Below are 22809 nucleotides of genomic sequence, written 5' to 3' on the forward strand. Positions count from 1 at the left end.
TCAGTGGGCAGTGGGCATGCACACAAGAGAACAGATGCAGGACCAAAGCCCATGGCCTCCAGTTGGCCATGAAACTAATGCAAGAACAGAAAGCTCATCCCACCAGGTGAGCCAAGAACTCGAGAGTTTCTCTTTCAAGGCTGAAAAATAAAAGGGCAGCCATGGACTGGGGATGCAGCTCAGTAGTCAAGTATTTGACTAGCATATACAAAGCCCTGGGTTCCATCACCAGCACAGGAGAGAAAAGAAAGCAGAGGCCACCAATCTGCTCTTAACTAAAGCCAAAGTCTGTCCTGGCTATGGGGATGTGAAAATTCTAAAATCTAGGACTTGGGTGATGAATCACATTGTAATTCACCCCAAATTCCTGTATATTTGGGCCAGGCAAGCCTCTGACCAAATTCCTGGCAGGAGGGAAGTTAGAGGATACCTGAGCCAGGTGCCTCCACCTGATGGGGAAGGGCTCTTGGGAGAGCCCACCAGGCAAGGAGAGTCTCATGGTCAGACACTGCAGAGAGGAGCACTGAGTCACAGGAAGGGCCACCTGAGGACAGAGAATGGAGGCTTTCTGTGTGGGCAGGCCCAGAAGCTGGCCCTTTGGAACCTGGTCATAGGAAAGGCCAAGGTAGAGAAATGCAATAGCAAAGCAGAAGCCAGAACAACGCAATGACAACGGTGAACCCTTCTCGCTCTTACTGTTTCCCAGGCTGTGTGCCACACCTCTTGTAAGGCTCACCTCTTCCCGCCCTCACAGAAACCTTAGGAAGAATGCTCTTCTTAGCCCAGCCCTAATGTGGGAGGATAGCAAAGCCTTAGTTAAGAAGTGGTCATGGAGCACGAGCAACTTCACCTCTAGGGCTCTGAACACCTCCCACTGCAGCTGGTTTTATTTGTCCCCTCCACCTGCCTAACATCAGGCTCTGAATGTTCTCCATCACATATACTGCTCTGGCCCCCAGAGGATGTTTGGCCATTGAGTCCCCTGCCCCTTTGTGTGCTCCTGGGACTAGGAATACCAGGAACACAGCAGCCTATGAGTCAGAGAGGAGATCAAATTCACATGGGAAAAAGAAGAGCCAAGAGAATAAGAATGGTAAACTGTAGTTTCTCTTGTGCCAGGCTAGCTCAGACGCAGGGTAAGGGCGTGGAGTTAAGACCCAGACTCTGGGAGTTGAGTAGAAGTAGGCTTATGGTGAGCAGCCTGCGGGAACAGCTATACATTTTATAGGTTTCTTGCCCAATCACAATGTGCCAAGGGGAATCAGACCACCAGGTTCCTATACAGGTTCCCTTGGTAACACTGAGTCAATTTGGGGCAGTTGTGTACTTTCCTAGGTGGCCGAAGCGGATGCTCCTCCCTGCGGGTTTACATACTTGAGACATTCATTGCTGCCAGCAAAGAACTAGGATTTCTCCCAACAGTAAACTGCATAATTTATCCAGAGGCCAGGCTTCCCTTGGACCTCCAACCCCAGAGACCCTGGGGCAACATCTCAAGGCAGCCTCTGGATAGGCCCAGGTGTGGGAGTTTGATCCTTCCAGTTACCTTTTGCCTGACAGTGCTCAGATCCTGAATTGTTTTTTGTTGTTGTTGTTGTTCTTTTTAGTTATACATGACAGTAGAATGTATTTTGACATATTATATATATGTGGAGTATAACTTCCCATTCTTCAGGTCATACATGATGTGGAATTACCCTGGTCATGTATTCATATATGAACATAGGAAAGTAATGTCAATTCATCCCACTGTCTTTCCTATTCCCATCTCCACTCCCTTCCCTTCATTCCCCTTTGTCTAATCCAAAGTACTTCTATGCCCCCCCATTGTGAGTTAGCATCCACATATCAGAGAAAACACTTGGCCTTTGGTTTTCTGGGATTGGCTTATTTCACTTAGCATGACAGTTTCTAGTTCCATCCATTTGCTGGCAAATGCCGTAATTTCATTTCAGACCCCTAATTCTTGGTCTTAACCCCATGTGATACTTTTAAAGGTTTCGTTGGGGCCACACATGTGGAAAATTCTCCATCTACACTCAGCTGCACATCTCCAGCTCCACCTGGCAGGCCCAGCCACGGCACAGGCCACCCAGATCCTCACAGACACACTCCACATGTACACACGCACACTGCTCATCACACTCCACACATCACACAATACACATTGCACACTCACATGCTCATAGCCATCATACCCACACACTGCACAATTATGCATCACACAGTACACATCGCACAGCCATAGAGCATGTGCACACTCACACATTCATTCCCACAAGCTCTCACACACACAGTCACACACATCACATTCACTCATTTATATTTGGACTCTCCCTGGGTCCCCAAGTCAGTCCCAGCCCTCCCACCAAGCAAACAGCAGAGCCTGGCTCCATGGCAGCTGCAGGGCAGTGGGAAGAGTCCTCTAAGGAGGGAGGTGGGAGCTAATCCCAGCTGAAACTTCTGGCCTTCAGTCACTCTGGCCAGACCGAGGTCTCAGGCTGCCTCTGATGTCATGACCCATCTGCTGGCTGCTCTGAGTCAGTGGAGACCCAGCCGGAGCAGGGCAGGGCTAGCAGTCCGCCCACACATGCTTCCTCTGCACCTGCTCATATTTAACCTCCAACTGGGGGAAGTTGTTGTTTTGGAGAGCATGTGACAAATTTGGTGTTTGGGGGCAAGTGGGTGGTGATGCACACAGCCACTGAGGAGCCCTGGGCTCCATCAGCCACCTCCTCCCTGAAGCAGTGTAGGAATAGCCTGAATCCTCCATGGGCACAGGAGGCCGCACACCTGGGGGTGGGAACCGACATCCAGCATTGAAGCATCCCCGACCAAGGCCCCGGGAGCCCTCTGATCAGTGACAGCCCAGCACATCTCCACTTGAAATAGGGCTCTTAAAGCTCTTCCGCATCTGTGATTTTTGCTGGGTATCATAAAAGATGTGTGAGTTAGGCAGGGCGAAGACCCTCCCTATTTTCTTAATGAGAAAACTGAGGTCCCAGAAAACTTTCCCATAACTAGAATGTGGCATTGTCCCTGTGGTCTCTGGACAGTGGCCTGGGTCCCTGCTGGAGGGAATTACCTTGAGGAGACAGCTGGGGGAAATGAGGGATGAGGTGTGGCTGAGATGTTGAGTGAACTGTGATTAAGACCCTGGGATGATGTTCTGTAGGAGGGAATGCCAGGGGTCATCTAGTCCCACCTTCATATATGTTCTAGATAAAGAAACCGAGACTCAGCGAAAACTACTGAATCGCCCAAAATCCATGACTCCACGTAGTAGGTGCTCAAAGGTACTTATCAAATGAGCTAAGTGGTGACTGATAAGGACCACAACCAGCATCTTCTACCTTCAGGTCCAGCGCTCTGTTCACACAGCCTTCATCTAATGAGAGGAATTGGAGATGAGGCTCTTTTGTCCTGAAGACAGGGATAAAGCAAAGGACCCTTTCTCTGGAGTTAATTGATACATATAAAGCCCAGGAGGCCCCTCCAAGAAAAAGTGCCAAGACAAAGAAATACCAGGCCTGGTGCTTGCTAATAATCTCGAGAGCTTCCTAGAGGCCTTTTGAACCCTGGTGACCCATTCTCACCCAACACAACATGTTTTCTCAACTCCTGACTTCCGCTGTGGTTTTCTGGTATTTTTCTTTTTTAGGCTAAGACTAGTTAGCAAACATGACAGGTTGTCATTTCCTCATTTTCAAGCCTTTGCCCCTCAAGGAGGCCAGAATCTCTTTCAAGCTCCAGATGGTGAAGTGCTCTTGGGTTGGCAGTGGGTCTCTGCTCTTGCTGCAAAGGCTTTGGAAAGAACCATGGGCCTCTGGCTTTGGTCACTTTACTTCCTGCCAGGTAAGTGATGGGGAAACACTTCAGACTTTATATGAAGTGGCCACAGGCAATCAATTGCCGGGCATCTCCGTCCCTAATGTTCCTGGATGGATTCAATTGAAAATGGGACAAGGACGGAGCCCACCTGAGATACTGGAGCACCCTTGCTCCCTGCTAGTGTCCCTCTCCCCACACGAGGCAGTTTAGGCCAGGTGTAACTCTTAAGGGCTGAAAGTATCCGGTTTCTAGACAGATTTACCTTTTCTGGGGGGCAGGAGTGGGTACCAGGGATTGAATTCAGGGGCACTCAACCACTGAGCCACATCTCCAGCCCTATTTCGTATTTTATTTAGAGACAGGTTTTTACTGAGTTGCTTAGCACCTCATTTTTCCTGAGGCTGGCTCTGAACTTGCTATCCTCCTGCCTCGGCCTCCCAAGCCACTGGGATTATAGGTGTATGCCATCGCGCCCGGTCATATTTACCTTTAATATGGGATCTAATATGGGATCTGAAAGCTGGTGCCTCCAGAGATCTTTCTTCTGACCACCACATTCTCTTTCTCAGAACTTTTTCACTCCCGAATTTCCAACTTTCAACTCTGAAGGAAGACTCCCTAATCCATTCATCAGTCTCATTCTATTTTCTGAATTCCATGTTTCAGTTTACAACTGTCTCCTGGACACCCGCACTTCACTATCCCACTAAGATTTGAAACACAGCTCATGCCTAACACTTTGCCTCCTGCTCCTCATTGGTCCCATCCAAACCAGCTATTTCATCTGTCATAAGTATCTGTAACGTCAGTCACAACAGGCCAGAATGACTTTTTACCACCTTTTCCCATTTAGCCCCAACCAGACATAGGTTCAATCAATGGCCAATTTGCATAGCTTACTAGAATGAGAAGCAATGGCAGTCTCTTCTAGCAAGGTCACAGAGGAAATGGAAAGGGGTCAAATACACAATCATCTCTCAACTGTCTTTTCCCTAATTTCTTCATCTCAGCCTGAATTCAAGTTCGGGTACATGTTCCTACAGCTTGACACTAATCATAGGCTTGTTCTTTCCAAACCTTCGATGGTTCCCACTGCCTGCTGACTTAAGTGCACACACTCCTGAACTTTGCTCTAGCCAAACAGGACTACTCCTTGAACCTGTGCCACATGCCCTCCTCATTCGTGGTATTCCTTCTGCCAGGAACATCCTTCGTTTCACCTTCACCTCCTAGGAGTCCCTCAAAGTCCATCTCAGACTGCACTTCCTTTCCATACACTTTCCTGAGCCCCTCTTTTGAACTCAGAATACTGATTACATTCATATTGTGGCTCCATGTGTGTTCATTTGGTTGATTAAATGATAAGCTCCTTGAGGATCTAAATGGGTTTTTATTCAAAATTTCTTTCTTTGTGATGTCTTCGATATTGGAGAAACTCAAATAACTGTTGCGTTGAAAAAGTCTTAAAAGCCCAAGGGAATGGAGTTTTAATGCAATGTCAGACCCTCTAAGAGGTCGTGGGATATACATGTGCACAATGGATGGCTAATCAAACTTAAGCTGAGAAGGCAGAGGGGTTGGTTAGAGTGGAAGGTCTAAAGGTGTAAATGGTACTTAAATCGTACCACCTCCGTCCACCCTGAGCAGCAGCCCCATTCTAACTGGACCAGAGGGACTTTTCTCCCCCCAGGAGGAGGGAAGGAATGTGCAGGCCCAGGAGGATGTGCCCACCCCAAGCCTGTACCTGCTCCCCGAGTCCAAATGGCTCTTCACTATCCCACTAAGATTTGAAACACAGCTCATGCCTAACACTTTGCCTCCCGCTCCTCATTGGTCCCATCCAAACCAGCTATTTCATCTGTCATAAGTATTTGTAACGTCCTGACGTAAGTCAACTTTCAGTGATGGTACAAGCTTCTGTTCTGAGTTCCTCTTGAGTTTGACCCCTGGCCTATGGAACTGGCTACAGGTGGCCATTTGGGAAGGAGGAGGGAAGTATGGAGACTGTAACTGCAAGCTGAGGTTATCTCCTTATATATGCCAAGATCTTTGTGGTGTAGGCAGGAGTCAGAGATGAAAAAGAAGAAAGATGGGCCAGAGGCTGAGAACCAGGATACGTGGGGCCATTTTTCCCTGTATAACTATGTTTTAAAGTGAACATCCAAGGAATACATAAGTTTATTAAGATAGGAGAATACAAAATATTTTTTCAGCAGTTTATTGGCTTGATTTATAACTTTAAAATATTTGGTATTCAGGCCTTTATTTGTAATCCTGCTCTAGATCCTGCACATGTTGGTGTGGAGGGTCCCCAGAGCCCAGTGCAGGAGGCACAAGCTGTAGACTAGATAGATCCCTATATGAAGTTCTATCTAAAGTGAAGCAATAACATAGGGTGTGGACTCTCAAAACTTTTTCAACTTGATGCCTTATAATAATACCTACTTACACCTGATGTTGTGATCCAGTCCAATCTCTGTAGAGTGGGCATTAACAGTTACTGAAGTAGGTAAGCTAGTGTGGGGAGAGAGGGTGGGAGGACAGAGAAAGAACACACCAAGTACCAGCCCAGCCTTGAGAGGTAGGTGGAGGAGAAGAGAAGGGACTGAGCAGGAGCAGCCCTGAGAGTCTGGTGTCAGTCTGGAGAGTGTTTCAGAGTGGGAGGGCTTGGATCTGTCAAATACTGGTGAGGGGACAATAAAATAAAGACAAAGAAGTGACCATGGAAGTAAGAAGGACAGTTTCAATGACCTCAATACAGGTTAGGCCAAATGTTAGAGGCAAAATCCTGACGTAAGTGGATTATAGAGAAATGGTAGGTGTGGAAATGAATTCCATTCATTGAATTTAATGATGCATTTGAAAAAGAGAATAAGAAGGGAGGTGGCAGGTGGAAGGGATGTAAAGGTCAACTAAGTGATTCCTAAAGGTGGCACTATCACAGCTTGCGTGTAGGCATGGGACAGCCCTGGAACAGGAGAAACCAGTGATGAGGCAGAGAAAAGGGATGATTATAGACAGAAGTTCTAAAACAGGTAGGAAGGGCAGGTGTGGGATGCAGGTAGAGGGATGAACTGTGGACCCTTCTCTCTCTGGAACAGGTCAAAGGGCAGGCAGCTAGCCTGCCCACACCTACCTTGCTATAAGTGGAATGGGAAGCCAAGTGGGATGTTTCTTATCCTCTTTCAAAGATTTCAAATATTCCATGCCCCTTTAATAGACATGAAGTCGGAGGTCAGCTCTCCTCTTCCTGACATTCTGCTCTGATTGCGTTGATCAGGTCCTCCTTCCCACTCCCACCTGGAAAATCACCTGAGTCTATCTTCAGAGTGTCCCCAGACACCACGATGCTATGGATTCTTATCTTACTTTGTACCATGAACATTCTGGGGTATTTTCCATATTCCAAACATGTGTTTACAGACAATTATCTATTTAGAGTAACTTTTTAAACCATTACTCCCTCTCCCTTATCATTACCATGAAAAAGGAAGTCACAATTTAAAGATTAATGCCATTAAGGTAGTAGCCTCTCTTCTTCCCTTTCTTCCCCAGGATCATTTTTAAAGGTAGTTTTATGCAGCCCAGGATTGAAGAAGTTCACGGGCACTTGGGACATCATGACTAAGGGTAGGACCACTGTGCCATTTTAGAATTCTAAACCAGGAGATAATATCTATCTTTACTCTGTTTGGGAAATCATGCTTTTCCAAGTCTTGGGTGCAGGTTAGAAGCTACCATGAATGCCCAAGATAGCTAGTCACTTTTCCTGGAATTTGGTCTTTTTGTATCACCAACTGATACTTAGTGATTGAGCAGAGTTCAAGGCATCTGACTTTCTTTGAGCTTCATTCATCCAATATGTGCAGAAGGAGGATCCAGGTGAGGAAAACAGGCATTTGCAAAGTGCTCAGCCCTGAGCAGAATGAGGCTCCTGGAGGTGACTGCGCTGAGGAGGACCCATCTCTGCTCCACCCGACCCCTGCTGTGCTTTATAACATCTTGCTCTCTGGAAAGCATTGTTCATGTCCCCTTTCTGGCTGGGTTAGTCTCATTCAGAAACATCTGTACACTTCCTCTCTGGGTGCACAGGGTGACTCCCCACCCCTTGATTGGGTCTTTGTCCCTCGGCTGGAACTCTGTGAGTCAGTCACTCTTCCATTGCTGCATTCCACCTTATGACTCGATTTCCACAGTACTTAAAGCAGGATTGGGTTTTGCATGCGAGGTTTTCCTTGCAGGGGGTCCTGCCTCTGCCTTTCCCACCATGCTAACATGGGCTACACTTTCAGATCTCAGTGGGCTCCTGCAGATGCTCCTTTTCCAGCCCCTGTAGCCCACATCTCTGCTCCCATGATTGTTTCCACCTCTTTACCCTTGTCCACATTTACCCTCTACCTGGGATATCCTGATACAGAACCCTCAAGTCCCACCACTCTCCTGATCTTTCCTTGACACCCACTTGACTGAACTCCTTGCAGCTGTCCTGAAGGCATGCTCTGGGGAGATACATCTCCCTAAGTAGGAGGACTTCTCTCCATCATAGCCATGAATGTGCTCTCTTCTCTCTTGCATCCTTGCCCTGGAGGGGACCATTCTTACTATCTGGAAGTATTCTTCACCACAGCCCTCCACTCCACCCCACACAAACACATCTTACCATAAGAACCCTCTTTCTGGAAACATTCTGACACTTACTGGGACACGCTTAGTTGATAATTAATCATCTCTGTCTTACCCTCTTCCGTAGCTGGCTGAGCTGCATTGGACCTGCCTTCTCTCACCCAAAGCACAAGCCTCTGGATGTCAGGCACTTGTGACACACATCTTTTATCCCTCCCTGCTCCACACCCTGTCAACACACAGTGTGCCCATACCCCCACCCACATCCACTCACACACCTCTCCTTTGAGCTCCCCATCTGGATGACAAGTATCAGAATTCTCAGTTGCCCTCTATGCCCATTCCTTCAGGTCACAACTTAGATGTCACATCTTCCAAAAAGCCTTCCTCTAACTACCCTACCCCCAACAGCAGCTTGGATCAGGGGCCCCTGCTGGCTCCTTCCAAGGAAACCCGTGCTCTCTCTGTCGTGAAATTGATTACTCTCTGCTGTACTGGCTGGCTGTTGATATTGCTCACTACATGATTTGTTCTGTGAGGGAGGGATGCTCATGACAGGCATTCAGTAGATACTTACTGAATGATTTAATACAGAGAGCTGGTGGGATGAATGATTTGCTGAAAGAATGTGAGCAAAACAAAACTGGAAAAGAAAATCTGCTGTAGCAAAACAGACCCACATCTCCCAGCCCCACACTGAAGTCCCTTGGGGGCTATATGCCATTTGGGGTCACCCTAGGCATGTTAGTTCTCCTTGAAGTGAGCGTGGTGGTTTTGACTGTATTCTTATAGGGATGATCTGGGTCCTTATGGGTTTGGGCTTAGTGATGAGGCTGGGTCAGGGCTGAGAGCTAAGTTAAAGCATGGACATGGGGGAGGGATGCACATGGACCTGGCCTGAGGTTGAGAATAGGGTTGGGCAAGAGAAAAGCTGAGGATGAGCCAAGGGAAGAAATCATGGCAGGTTGAGACTGAGGACTGACTGAAGCTGATCTGTCAATGGGGATAGGGCCACGGTTAGGGGTGAGTGAGGCTGGGCGAGGGCTTGGACTAGGGTGGAGAGAGAGTTAGAGTTGAGGCTACAGCTGGGATGGGTCTTCCTCTACATTAACGCCTTCTCCTGCAGTATCTGGGGCTCTGAAGATCCTCCCAGAAGTAAAGCTGGATGGAAAACTGGGCGGATCTATTACCTTCGAGTGCCCGCTTCCTGAAATACACGTGAGGATGTATCTGTGCCGGCAGATGGCTAAACCTAGAATCTGTTCCACCGTGGTATCAAATAACTTCATCAAGAAGGAATATGAGAGCCGAGTGACTCTGAAGTTGTGCTCAGACAAGAATCTGTTCCTAGTGGAGATGACAGAGCTGACCAAAAGTGATGGTGGAGTCTATGCCTGTGGCGTGGGCATGCACACAGACCGGGGCAAGACCCAGAAGGTCACCCTGAATGTCCACAGTGGTAGGTGCCCCAGCTGCTTGGAGGTTCAGCCCACTCTGAAAACATCTGCACTCAGGAAGATTGGGACAGCCATCTAAATAACAGTCCTCCAGACTTCTATGCTATTGCATATTAGCCTGTCCAGTAACAATTAGGATCCACATAGTTGAACTTCATAGTCAACTAACCTCCTGGCCCACAGCACTATCTATCCACAGTAGACCGAAAGAATAAGATAGATGCTGACTTTGTGTTGCCTATCCCACCCAGGGCTCAAGGGGAGAGGCGGGGCATGAGGTTGAGGAAAGACCTGAGACTAGTGGAAACGGGAAGCCAAGGACATAATCATCATCTATAACTGTTCCATGAGATATAACAGATAAATATAAAAGAAATACACCCACTTATCAAGGCATATTTACAGGCCAAATTTGTTACTGTCTGGTCTGGACCTTATTTCTCATGAATCCAGTCTTTTTCCTTTCCCCAAGTGACTTCCTACACAAGTACAGCAACTAAATCAACAGTCCACAGTCCCAATAGTGTCTGATGATTTTTTCAGGGGATACTGGCTGTGCTAGGAGGAAAAAGTGCTTCTGTTAGGGAGACCCCAAGACCAGTTTCTTTTCTGCTACTCTCAGGGGACCCTGCCCTCATCCCCTCACTGCTATTCACCTTGACTGAATCAGTTTCTACTTACGCTAACAGTCCCTTCCCCAGGACTGTCTTTCCCCAAGATACCATCAACATAATCCTCTTGCCTCCAATAGAGTACAGTCCATTCTGGGAAGAGGAGCTGATATCTAAGTCTCCAAAATGGTTTCATAAATTTCTGCAGCAACCGATGCCCGATTGGCTCCAGATGGTTGCACATGCCAGTTCTTCTGAATCCATACCCAAAGGTCAGTCCATCACAGGATGAGTGAGAGAGATGAAGAAGATGCTGTAGCACTGTGAAAATGGAGGAGGGGTATGGGTGTGTGTCCAGATCACCAAGGGTGGGAGAGCAGTTGCGTTCTACATCCTCCAAGCCCATCCTCCAGCCGGGACACCTGAGTTAGTTGCAGAACGTATACATCACCACTAGGTGGCACCACAAGTAATGGAGATTGTGCTCCATTCACAAAATCTAGGGTTTTTTTTATGAATGACTGCCAAACCTAAGACTGGACAGACTTTTCCCAGCTGGAGGTCATCATGACTTCTGGCTGCCCACAGGGATGTATTTTACCTGCTGGTGTCTAGTGATTTTAACAACTCTATTTTTCAATTAAAAGATAAATGGTTACCATACTTATAATACTTTCATAGTTCAGTATCAATTTTCTAGTTTTAAATGCATTTTGACATGTAATATTTCCATCATATCCTCACATCTAACCCCATGAGTAGATACATTTTATTACATGAGGATACCCTGCTGAGTGCTGAGAGGGATAGGGTAGCTGGGAAGATCACAGAGCCACAGTTGTGACTGATAGGTGTGCAATGGGGGAGAACAGATAAACACACAAATAAAGCGCAAGGCAGAATGAGAATAGAACTACAAACAAGGTCATCCCCACTCAGAGGAGGATAAGCTCTTCTTCCTTGGAAGTCAGGGAGGGCTTCTTGGAGGAAATGACATTCAAAGTCAATATACAAGGAATTGATTAAATATAGGGGGTATGGTGGGAAGACACTTCAGGCCATGAGGACTGTAGGAACAAAATGGTCTGGGCAAAAGGGAAGAATGCATTGGGGAAAGAGCTGGGGGCCCAATCCCTCTGGAGACTAGAGTACAGTTTATGGAAGGTCCCTTTTTCTGACATCTCCTGCAGTTACCACACCAACCCAAAGGACTGAGGACCCTCCAGGGCTTCGCCCCTCTGTCACCACACCAATAATTCATCATCCTCAAGCTCCCAGAGCATCCTTGGTAGCAGCTGCCAAGCCCTCAACCCTTCTGCCATCCACCACAGCCTCAAAGACTTCAGCTCAGGAAGAGCTGCTTAGGCCCCCGGGGGCCAGCTACAACCAGCACACCAGGCTTCATGGGCAGAGGTAAGAGGTCTCCATCATCCAGGGTTAAACCCTGGCAAAGGAGGCAAGAGTCAAGAGATCCTCTCAAATCTCCCTGCAACATCCACTATTAGAGACCCTTCTTAGCCTTGTCTCCAGAGACCACTGTGAAATATACTACCTACGAATATAGCACATTAACTCATGAGTCTCATCAGCATTTAATGTTCTAGCATTGAGTTTGTAGAAAGAAATAGACTCAAGTCTTTCACATTCAGAATCACTCAAATCTGTCTTGATAGGGAAAAATTAAATGGGAATCAAATGAACTAATAAGTTATTAAGTGTTTAAATCACTTTCATCTGTTTATTTTTTAATGTGGCTACCAGGAAATTTAAAATTACACGTGTAACTTACATTGCTAGTGGACAGCACCAGCCTAAAGACTCCGATGCAGTCCAGGGAAGGCAGCAATGAACCACTAGGTGGCAGCATTATAGCAGGTAGCAGAGAAAAATCTCTAATATTGGAATTATTTGTGCCTAAGCAAACACAAACATGTTAATGAGGAAAGGGATCGCCAACATTATTTGAGGTTCTATAAATAGGGAGCAGGATGTGAGAGCTAAGTGATTTCAAATAGTACCAGGATCCCTGATACTATTTGGTTTGATAAATCACACCAACTTACCAGTAGAGAAGAAAACGGGTAAATTTAACCAACATTTTTCCTAGTCTCAACCATGTGACAGGCACTGTCATGTCCTTAAGATGTAAAAAGATGATAACATGCACTGTATCATGTCCTTAAGATGTAAAAAGATGATAACATGCAATATCCAGTTTTTACTAATACAAGTCTGACTGATAAAATTTGTAATGGGGCAAGAACACAAGAACTGGAAATATATGACCTTCTGGTTTACCACAATTGGGGAAGAAAAGAGGACTTAATCACTGTCCCTTTCAGAAAAGTAAGATTGCAATATAAAACAAAGAAATACAAATGGAAACAAATAGAAACAAACAGAACAAATAGAAAACAAAGGGAGACTTCTAGGAAGAGGGAGCACTCAGTAAAACATTTTTTCCATAGTTATAAGAAACTAGCTCATTTAATATTTTCAATAACTGTGAGTAAACCAAGGTGCAGAATGTTGGCTGGGGACTGGTATTTATTGTCTCCTGCTATAGGTCAGGAACATTAAATTCTTCATATCCACTATTTTGTATCATCTTAATAACTGTTTTGCAAAAATAAAAATGATACAGATTTGTGGGGAAAGGAGGCTCAGAAAAGTTAGATTTATTCAAGGTCACACGTCTAAGAAACGGCACACCTGAATCTGAACCCCAGTTTTTTGACGCCATAGACAAGGGTCTTTGGCGGGGCGGTGGAAAGAATTCTGTTAACAAAGGGACAAGTCTGTGAGTCATCTTTAAAAAGTTTGCCACAGGAAAGTGCTTCTTTAAGTCTATTCCCCTTACTACCTTCTCTTCTTCTCTCCCCTTCCCTCCCCAGAGAATTCAACCGTGGCTCAGAGTCTTCGAGGGAGGACCAAGGATTTCACATCCTGATCCCAACTGTCCTGGGTCTTCTCCTGCTGGCCCTTCTGGGCCTGGTGGTAAAAAGAGCGATTCAAAGGAAGAGAGGTGAGCAGCTGTGCCATGGGCTCCAGGCTCTGGACTAGGATGGGAAAGCTCAGCTACCCCAGCTCCCAGACCGTTCTGATCTCTGCTTGATCTCGCAGGGAAAAGCCGGGAGATGTCCATGAGTAGCCTGGGGTGTAGGGAAGTGGGGTTGGGGTCAGTGACCTGGGAAGGAGTAAGAGGAGGGCGGCCTGAGACCTTTCGTCTTGGGGAAGGGGTAAGACCATCCCTCGAAAGTCCCGCACACTTGCAGCATCTGTAGGTCAGACGTAGCCAAGCATCGAGGAGGGAACAGCCTCGAGTTTGGGGAAGTAGAGGAAGGGTGGCTGCGGGCCTCTAATGCCCTTTTCTTCTTTCTCTCCCTGTGACGACGGAGAAGCCTCCAGGCGCGTCCGCCGACTGGCGATAAGGATGCGAGCTCTGGAAGCCTCCCAGCGGCCCCGACTGCAGAGGCCGCGCTCCCAGAACATCTACAGCGCCTGCCCACGGCGCGCTCCAGAGTCTAACGCGGCCGGTGAGCGGAAGCTGGTGGCTGGCGGGCGACCAGACAAAAGATCCGAAGGAGCGCGGGCGCAGACTGTGGGCGCGGCTCCTGGTTCGGGGAAGCGGGACCCGCTCCGCGCCCGGCTTCTTCCTAGGGCTTCCCGCAGGGTAGGGCGGGCGCGGGGCTCGGCCACGCCCTCACACCGGCACTCCCATCCCCCTTAGGCCCAGAACAGACCCCTCCTGCGGACCTCGAACCCTCGGCGCCTTCAGCCCCTCCGCAGGTAAACCCCACCCCTCTCCTGATTGGCAGCTATGGCTGGAACCCGTAGCCCCAACTCGAGCTAGGTATTAGCTTCTGGGTGCCCCAGATCCTGAGGCCAGATCCAGCGGACAAGTTGTATCCATTCCCTTATTTGGTGGTGTCAGGAGACTAACACCCCAAGGGTTGTGGTAGCCCTTAGTTGACTGGCTGTTAGAGAACGATAGTTGGTAACCTGCAGCTATCTAAAGAACTTTCAAATGAAGAAATTAGTTTGCTGGGAGGTTTAAGCGGGTTTTACCTTACCGTGAGGGAGAACTTTCTAGTAAACTCTAAGGTGAGATGAGGTAGTTTACCCCTGACTGGAGGAGGTCAGGCTTAACCTAGATGTGACTCAGCAGAGATGAAGACAAGATTAAACACCTTGGGTGAGGAGGGTTCTTCTAGGAATGGACATAGGGAACTCAGATTTCCATTAGGAAAGAAGCCTTGAAACCATCTGTACATTTTTGTTTTCCCAAATTAAGAAAACATTTTATTTTCTAAAGTAACCCACAGTGGTTAAAACACTGGTTTCAGTACCCAGAAATAAACTAGGGGTGGCAAATATCCAAGTTTTGGAGTGTAGACTGAGTTCAAGCAATAGACCCCAAAATACATGGCTCTGAAGTTGGAAACCTATTTTCCTCTCAAGCAAAGGATCAGAGGGACAAGAAGGGGTGGCCTGAGCCATAAAGTAATGCAGGGACTTTTTGCTCCCCCAATCCCTGGATGGTCCTGGTCCATGGTCAATACTCAGTGTCTAGTATCAGTACTAGTAGTAGTGTCTAGTACATTCCAGATCACCAAGGAAGGAAGAGCTGCTTCTTTCAGACCCTGACCCTGAAGTTTCACACCTTCCTTCACCTTGCATCCTGTTGGCCTTAGCTTAGTCAAGCAGCAACCTCTACCTTCAAGGGAGGCTGCAAAATGTAGTCTCTGGTTGGCAATCCCGTGCCCTGCTGAAAAGGGGAGAGTGATACCCAGCTCTGCCAGTTACCTCCAGTTTCTTGAACTTACCCCTCTCCACCCTATTAGAGTGAGTCTAATTAGAGCTTAGGAATGGCCCCACCGTGCCTGTCTACTCCACCATCCACCAGCCTCTTTCTCTGGAGCTACTCTGCGCCCACACAGTCCTCTCCTGGGCAGGGCCTTTCTCAAAGCTTACCCTGCCTCCCTACTTGACTCCGATTCCCAACATCGGGGGCAAAAACTTTGATGGAACAAATTCATTTTAAAACCACATAAGTCAATTTCAAATGATGAACTGTAACAGGCAATGGGGGATTTTGTTTGTTTGTTTTGGCAGTACTAGGGATTGAACCCAGAGCCTCATACATGCTAGACAAGCACTCTGCCACTGAACTACATCCCCACACACCACATCTTACACATACACACACACACACACACACACACACACTTTTTTTTTTTTGAGACAAAGTCTCATAAGTTGCTCAGCCTGGTCTCATACCTTTAATCCTCCTGCCTCAACCTCCTAAGTAGCCAGTATTAAAGGTGTACGCCCCTACACCCAGCTAAGAGATGTTTTTGAAGCAAAACTACTTCTACTTTCCCCTTTTGGAAAGTACAAAACATAAAAGCTCCTTTCAATGAGCACTTACTGAGTGCTTACTGTTTTTATGGTACTGGACTTCTAGATCTTAGAACCTGTATTTAACAAGTATGTGATCATAGTCCCTACCATGGCTTTCTGTGGATATTATAGTGATTGTGCCATGTTGGGGTCCTTGGCACAGCCCCATTCTCTAAGAACTAATCATACTCAAAGTAGACGATCTGAAGGGAAGAGATGATCTGTCTGGGGAAGAGAAACACCACAGTACTGTGTGGTCTGCAATTTTCCTCCCCTTCCCTTCCCAGCCCCTTTCTGGAATGCCATGTCACGGCCCCTCCAAGCCCTTACAGAGATACAGGGGTGACTCACAGTACCTCTGAATTACTCCCTAATAAGATGCATATTTATTCCACAAGTCACATTATTTTATCCTCAAGGGGATACTCCTCTGGCAGCTGTGTCTCCTTCAGACCCCTGCTCAACCACATGATTTCAGTCTGAGCCCCATTTAAGGCATTTCTTGCCCACATTAGTTCTAAGCGTTTTCCAGTTATTTAGGATGAAACACCACCCTGAAAAATCCCCAGGGCTGACCCACTTGATGGAGATCAGCTACCTCAGTGTCTTTGCCTTCCAGAACTCAGAGTCCCCTATGTCCATGTCCCCCATTTCCTGATATGGAAACCCAGCTGGAAAGATACAAAAATCACCCACCCAGATTCAGTGATGCTTACTTGGTGTTCCCAGGTGCCTGAAGCTCCCTGGCTCCATTCCCCATCTCTGAAGACCAGCTGTGAATATGTGAGTGTCTGCCACCAGCTTGCTGCCAAGATGGAGGCCACTGATTCAAATGACTACATCAATATTCCCAACCTGATTCACTCTCCAAGCTGTACCCCTGCAGTCAGACCTTGATGCTAATGAGTCTTGTCTATCTGCTGATTACCAGTAACTGATTTCCATCTCCTCACAGAGCCCTGATCACCTCACATGCCCCCATCTATCTGTGCCTTGAGCATGGCTCTGCCCCAGATAATTTTGCACACCTTTGCATCTCACTGTGTGCCTCAGGGGGCTCAGGGAATGCATAGCATTTGTCTCAGTGCCACCTGCTTCCTTTCCAAACCATGTAACAGGCTGTGGCATTTGCAGTGACTTTGGTCACAGGGATTTTGCTGCCCTGGCTCTTAGATCACATGGCTGGAGTGTAGACAGAGCTGCCACTTCAAAACCCCTTCCCTGGGCCTCACACAAACAGAAAGCCCTGGGCTGAGTCCTGAGGATGTGCTTCAACCCTATGGGCTAGAAAGGGGTCTGGAATGAAAGCATTCCTAGGAAGGGCTTTGCCCTGATCCAAAGCCTGGAACTGGCTAGTGTGAAAACTATTTATCTCACGTCCAATTTATTTTGATGTTATCAAGTATCCTACATGCTCAGAACCAACATTGTTAGTGCTAGTGATATAGAGATACAAATCCTCTTTAGTCTAAGTCTCCCTCTTTTGCTACAGAAAAGTACCCTGACCCCAGCAGCTCCTGCTCTTGTAGACCCAGTCTTTGTCATCTTCCTACCCTTCTTCCACATCCTAGCACTGATATTTGTACCCTCCTCTTTGGTCTGTTTTAGCCATCCCAAATCATTACCTCTCTCTGCTTTTAAAATTTCCCTTCACCTCTTTGCCAGTTCCAGACAACATATGGCAAAGTGGGAAGGAAAGTAGCCTGGGTTTCCTAGAGGACCAGGGGCTCTGCTGCAGCACTTCTGTCATGGAAAAGGAGATGCCCTATCTCCTGTGTGCACTCTTTCTCTTAAGTTTTGGGGGCAAGGTCATAGTCGGACACTATCTTTGGATCGATGTCAACTACAAAGTACAGTCAGAACTTGAGAATGATCGTTCTTGCCATTGAGAAGATCTTTCCCTGGCACACAACACAGTCTCCCCAGGCACTTGCCCACAAGTAGGAAGAAAACGCTGCCAGACCTGAAGTGAGTTGCCTTTTATTAGCAAAAAAAATGTCAACATGGATTTGACAGTACCTCCAGGCACAGGGATATCATCAGCAATGTCAGCTTGATGTTGTCACCTTCTCCACTATCAGATTAAGGGAAGAATGACAAAGACAAGAAAAGGGATGGTGGGGTGGGTTGGGATGGGGTCAGGTGGGGAATGCAGCAGGAAATGAAGTGTTTGGTGACAGTCTGCTTTTTGCCAGGCACTTAAACCAATATGTTATCTTTTACCATTTACTTTTCAAACCAATGCTGACATTTGCCCCAGTGCTCTGCCCCTGCAGATATGTGATTTCCATGTGCTAAAGTTCAAAATCATATTCTAACATCCCTCATTGTTGCTCAGAAATCCAAAGACAGGCAAAAAAAAAATCCAGTTTATTAAGTATTAACTGAGCACCTATCCACTGGCCCATGCTGTGGCAAGGATTACAGGAGGTAAAAGGGAAATATGGGGCACACTATATTCTGCTACCTTCTTGGAACTTAGACTCTCACAAATAAATGTACCTTTTCAGTTGAAGCGCTGGCAGTAATTAAATAGAGTTGTAATAAATACAGGGATCCGCTTTGTAGATTATTCATAACATTCAGAGGAGCCTCCTGTGACTGTTGCTAGGGCTGCTGAAAGAATAACATCTTTGAAGATAAGCCTGGGACAACAATGGGACCCAAGGCCAAGAGTGTGAAGTGCCCAGTGAGCAGCACAAGAAGGGACACCTGTTTGAAATTACACGGAGAACAAACGAGGACACTCTCCTGGTCCGGACATTCAGAGCTTGTAGAATTTCTCCATCCATGTCAGGAGAATGTCCACTTCCCCAAAGGCTTTCGTCAGAGCTGCTTCTATGTCCAACTAAGGGGAAAGGAGAGTTGGAGGTTATCCACATTAGCAGTGAGAATAGTGTTCCTTCCCATCTGCCATGTCAGAAACAGATATGATTCCCCAAATCTTGGACTGGATCACCCAGGGAATGTTCTCTGATGAACTCGCCTGCCCATCCCTTGTCTCCATCTTTGAGTGTTTGTCTGCTTCAGAGACAAGGATACAGAGAGTAGTCACGGAGTAGCAGAGTAGTGATGGGTAAAGAACAAGGGAAGAGCATTTGGCACCCCCTAACCACAAGAACCGCAGAGTGCAGCTTGGGGTGCATATAGCCGGCCACCTGCATCCACTGCGCAGATGAGGAAATGAACCAGGGTGGCCTCTTTCCATCAGGTATTTTGCTCTTCACCATTTATTTATAGGCCAATGTATGGATTCTTCCAAAAACAGATCAAAATCACGTTTTGGAAAAAAACAAAAATTTGTGGGGAGAGGTGCCGAGAATGAAATTTGGATTTTTTGTGTGTGTATCTAAATTTAGGAAAAGTGATATAATTTCCCATCATTTTTATTCATAAATGAGACCACTTGGGCATTATGGAAAATACCACAGATGTGTTTGGGGTGAGTCCAGTGATTCCTTTCCTTCTCTCTCACTTCTTTCATTACCCAGTTCAAGTACCCATAAAACTCTCTCACAGGGAAAGTCCCCAATAATGAAATCATCTGGTAGGGAAATATAATAGCATTTTAATTTGATAACAGCAGGAGGGGAAAAAGACCACTTCATTTGTGCCACTTACACAAAGTGTATACTAATTGATGTAAATAACCCACCTGCTAAGTCGGGTGGGTTTGGGGCAAGCCTGGTGGAGTCACCTAGGTTAAATTCTGCTTGAGGTCTCTGAGGCCCCTTAGTGTGACAGTTCAAGCGAGTCTACTTTTGCTGGGTGAGCAAGCTCCCAGCTCCTCGTCTTACCCGTTTGAATGCTCCCTGGAACAGCAGAAACCGCCTGCGCGCACTCTCACTGATGGAAAACTTCTCATTTTCCTGCTGGATAACAAGGGGGAAAACTGTTGAGCCAAGAATTAGATAGGGGCAGAGGAACACTCCCTCCTGTTCTCCTTGGTGATGCCACGGTGGGTCCCAAGACCTGAGAGGACAGAGCTGAGCTCTGTGTCCTCAAAGTAGTCAATACCCGACTCCCACCATGTGGCAGGAACTGTCTCCCTTAATGCTCATATAATTCCTCCAGGGAGAAGTGTCATTTCCATTTTACAGATGACAAAACTGAAGCCAGAGAGGCTGAGCACCTTGTGAAGTGTCACTCAGCTGATTAGAAGCAGACCTAGATGTGAACCCAGCACTTTTTTCCATAACCCCCATGAACCCTGTTGTGGAATGCAAGCCAGGACTGGATAAGGGAGAGAGTGTTCTCAGAACACACTGTTTCCAGACTCCTAGACCCAGCTTTGTTCTACTCACACTGGGTTGAAGTTTTGACATGATGACAATAAAGTTGTTGGCCAGAGTAGAGAATGATTTCTGGGTCTTGAATTCATCTCTTCTGTTGTGGTAGTTTTTGAAAATGGTGTTCAAATAGAACTTCAGCAGGGAGTGGATAAGGTAACAGCTCTCAGCATCCTGGGGGAGGACTGAGTCACTGCAAAGCCGAGACCTCTGCCCACCCTGGAGGGACAACCAGTATGCCACCCAAGGCAAGATAAGCATAGTAGGAGCAGGAGCCTTCTAGGAGATGATGAAGGAATTCAGAGACCCTAGAGAATAGCACCTGTTTCACAGGAGGAACCCAAACCCCAGGGAGGAGGTGACCCACCAGAAGCCACACAGCTGTCAGTGGCAGGCACAGGGCCTAGCTTCCAGGACTCCTGACTCCCCATCTGGCTAATATTCCCTTTCTTTTACACCATACAGCCTCCCTAATATGGGGAGGTCATGAACACTGAAAGCACTTGAACTTGGACTCTGTGATGGAGAGTTAGTGGGAAAATGACTAATAGGAAAAGAAGTGAGAAAACAAACATTTTTCAACACAGCAATTGCATGCTAGCCCCCTCAGCTCCTGAAGCTCAGCACCTCTCGGAGATCAGGGCTCAGTGCCATTTGTACTTACTCACTGAATAGGAGGGTAATGAGAAGACAGAAATAGGTGAAAGGAAAGCATATCAGTGGAAAAGAGGGTTCAGCTCAATGAATGCCTGTTGTTTACATAAGTGGAAGGGAAATAGAGATCTGTGGCAATTCTCTGGTTCAGTGGAGAAAGATGTTCACAAGCCTCAATCCCCACCTCTGCCCATACCCACAGAGTGATTTACCTGCACACTACCCTGTCTCATGACCAGCCCTGCTCTCTATAGAGTCAGCCCAGGGTAGACTGGGAAGGACTCTGTCAACCCCACGGAGGGAGGTATTATCCTTCCCCACCATCTGATTACCGAGACATTCTGTAGAACCTCCTGATGCAACAGCCGGATGCTGGTGTTATTATCCCGAGCTTGCTTTGGGAACAGAAAGAAAAGATGTCTCCAGGTTAGGAGTCAGCCTGGAAACCAACCCCCACAAGTATGAGCTGCTTCCCCAGACCCCTAAATCCAACCAGTCTATGAAACCTCAGAGGTCAGAGGGACCAATGGAGGACCCAGGAAGTGTGGCACTGAGCTCGCCCCTGGAGGCAGTGATTCATAGAAAATCACTAAGCTTGTTCCCTCGCTCCCAAAGGGGCATATGGAATTGCAGGTGTTCTCAGAGTCTGAACACAGGCTTGATGAAAGAACTGTTTGATTCCTTTGGTCATTTGAGACGAGAGGAAATAAGTCTGTTTGGTTCGAGGGGTGAGGAGGAGGAGGAGGGTCTGCACTGGGCTGCCTCTGTCCTTGGAGCTCCGTCTGCAGCCCAGCCACTCATTTCAGATCATGAACGTTGAGCCAGAGCCAAACACCCAGGATGATGCCTGAACAATTCAGGCTGTCTTCTCTTTTTCCCCTTGAGCCCTGTTTATTTTACTAAGGGCTGACCACATCTATCTGAGCCTCAGTTTCCTCGTGGGTACCAAGGGGCTTGTGGTACCTCCTGATCTCCCTGAGTTCTTAAGTAGGAAACTGATGAGCAACCTATGAAGGTCTTCATAACCCATGGCTGGGTCCAAAGCATCTTTGTACTCACCACAGTGTCCTGGATGGCCCTGAAGGCCTCACGCAGTTGCTGGAGATTGACCCCTTCCACTCGGCAGGGCCCAAATTGGAATATTTGGCTCTGGAACCCTGGTATCTGGCTCCAGATAACCAGGATCAGACTCAGGCAAGGGAGGGTGACCACCTGTAACCAAGAGCCCATCTGCAGAAAAAAAAAAAAAAAGTCAGACAGATCCTGCTGAAAGAAAGGGGAGCCTTCTCCTGAGGCAGGACTTCTGACCAGGAGGGATACACCCCAATATAATGCTCTGTGAGTCTGCCGAGGCCAACCTCAGGAACACATAGATGGGACACACAGATGGGACACCTGAGGGTGCCATGGTCTGAATGCCCCCAGAAAAACTCATGCTGAAATTCAGTCCTCATTGTGAGGTATGAAGAGGTGGGATCAGGTTAGACCTTTAAGAGGTGATTAGGTCGTGAGGATTTAGCCCTCAAAGGATTAATCCGTTTATGAATTAATGGGTTAATGGATCATCTAAAAGCCAGTTGCCCACCACTTGGGATGATGCATGGAGTCCCCACCAACAAGAAGACCCTCACCAGATGTGGCTGCCTGATCTTGAACTTCCCAGCCTTCAGAACCATGAGCCAAATAGACTCTTCCTTATAAATTATCCAATCTCAAATATTCTCTGTTAGAGCAATAGATGACCTAAGACAGATGGGTTCCCAAGCTGTGCTACAGATGTGTGGCCTTGTTGGGATACCCTGGGGTGGGGCTAAGACTTTTCTGCTCCTCAATTTCATACCCACTGGTCTTGCCATCTCTTCAGGTGCCCTCCTCCACGCCACGCTTCCATCCCCACACCCCTGTACCCACTTCCTTCTGCATCACAGTTATCCCTGGCCT

General features: G+C 47.2%; 2 protein-coding genes across 4 annotated transcripts; one reads left to right on the plus strand and one right to left on the minus strand.

Annotated features, from left to right (window-relative positions):
* Positions 1 to 3734: 3734 nt before the first annotated feature.
* Positions 3735 to 20201, plus strand: Fcmr (Fc mu receptor). 3 transcript variants are annotated; one of them, XM_047520865.1, is made up of 9 exons: positions 3789 to 3855; positions 7387 to 7461; positions 9581 to 9913; positions 10663 to 10794; positions 11713 to 11935; positions 13417 to 13547; positions 13924 to 14058; positions 14253 to 14311; positions 16655 to 20201. In XM_047520865.1, the coding sequence occupies exons 1-9, from the start codon at positions 3819 to 3821 to the stop codon at positions 16820 to 16822; spliced, it is 1293 nt and encodes a 430-aa protein (XP_047376821.1). In that variant the 5' UTR covers positions 3789 to 3818; the 3' UTR covers positions 16823 to 20201. The 3 variants fall into 3 exon arrangements, with proteins under 3 accessions (XP_047376823.1, XP_047376821.1, XP_047376824.1); XM_047520867.1 differs by lacking the exon at positions 7387 to 7461 and having other exon boundaries at positions 3735 to 3855; XM_047520868.1 differs by lacking the exon at positions 10663 to 10794.
* Il24 (interleukin 24) lies at positions 18590 to 22098 on the minus strand. The gene is made up of 5 exons (XM_047520869.1): positions 21924 to 22098; positions 21201 to 21259; positions 20230 to 20388; positions 19723 to 19797; positions 18590 to 18773 (listed from the first exon to the last, which is right to left on the minus strand). The coding sequence occupies exons 1-5, from the start codon at positions 22096 to 22098 to the stop codon at positions 18690 to 18692; spliced, it is 552 nt and encodes a 183-aa protein (XP_047376825.1). The 3' UTR covers positions 18590 to 18689.
* Between the last annotated feature and the right edge of the window lie 711 nt (positions 22099 to 22809).

Source organism: Sciurus carolinensis, chromosome 12 (assembly GCF_902686445.1).
Source record: "Sciurus carolinensis chromosome 12, mSciCar1.2, whole genome shotgun sequence".
NCBI classification, from domain to species: Eukaryota; Metazoa; Chordata; class Mammalia; order Rodentia; family Sciuridae; genus Sciurus; species Sciurus carolinensis.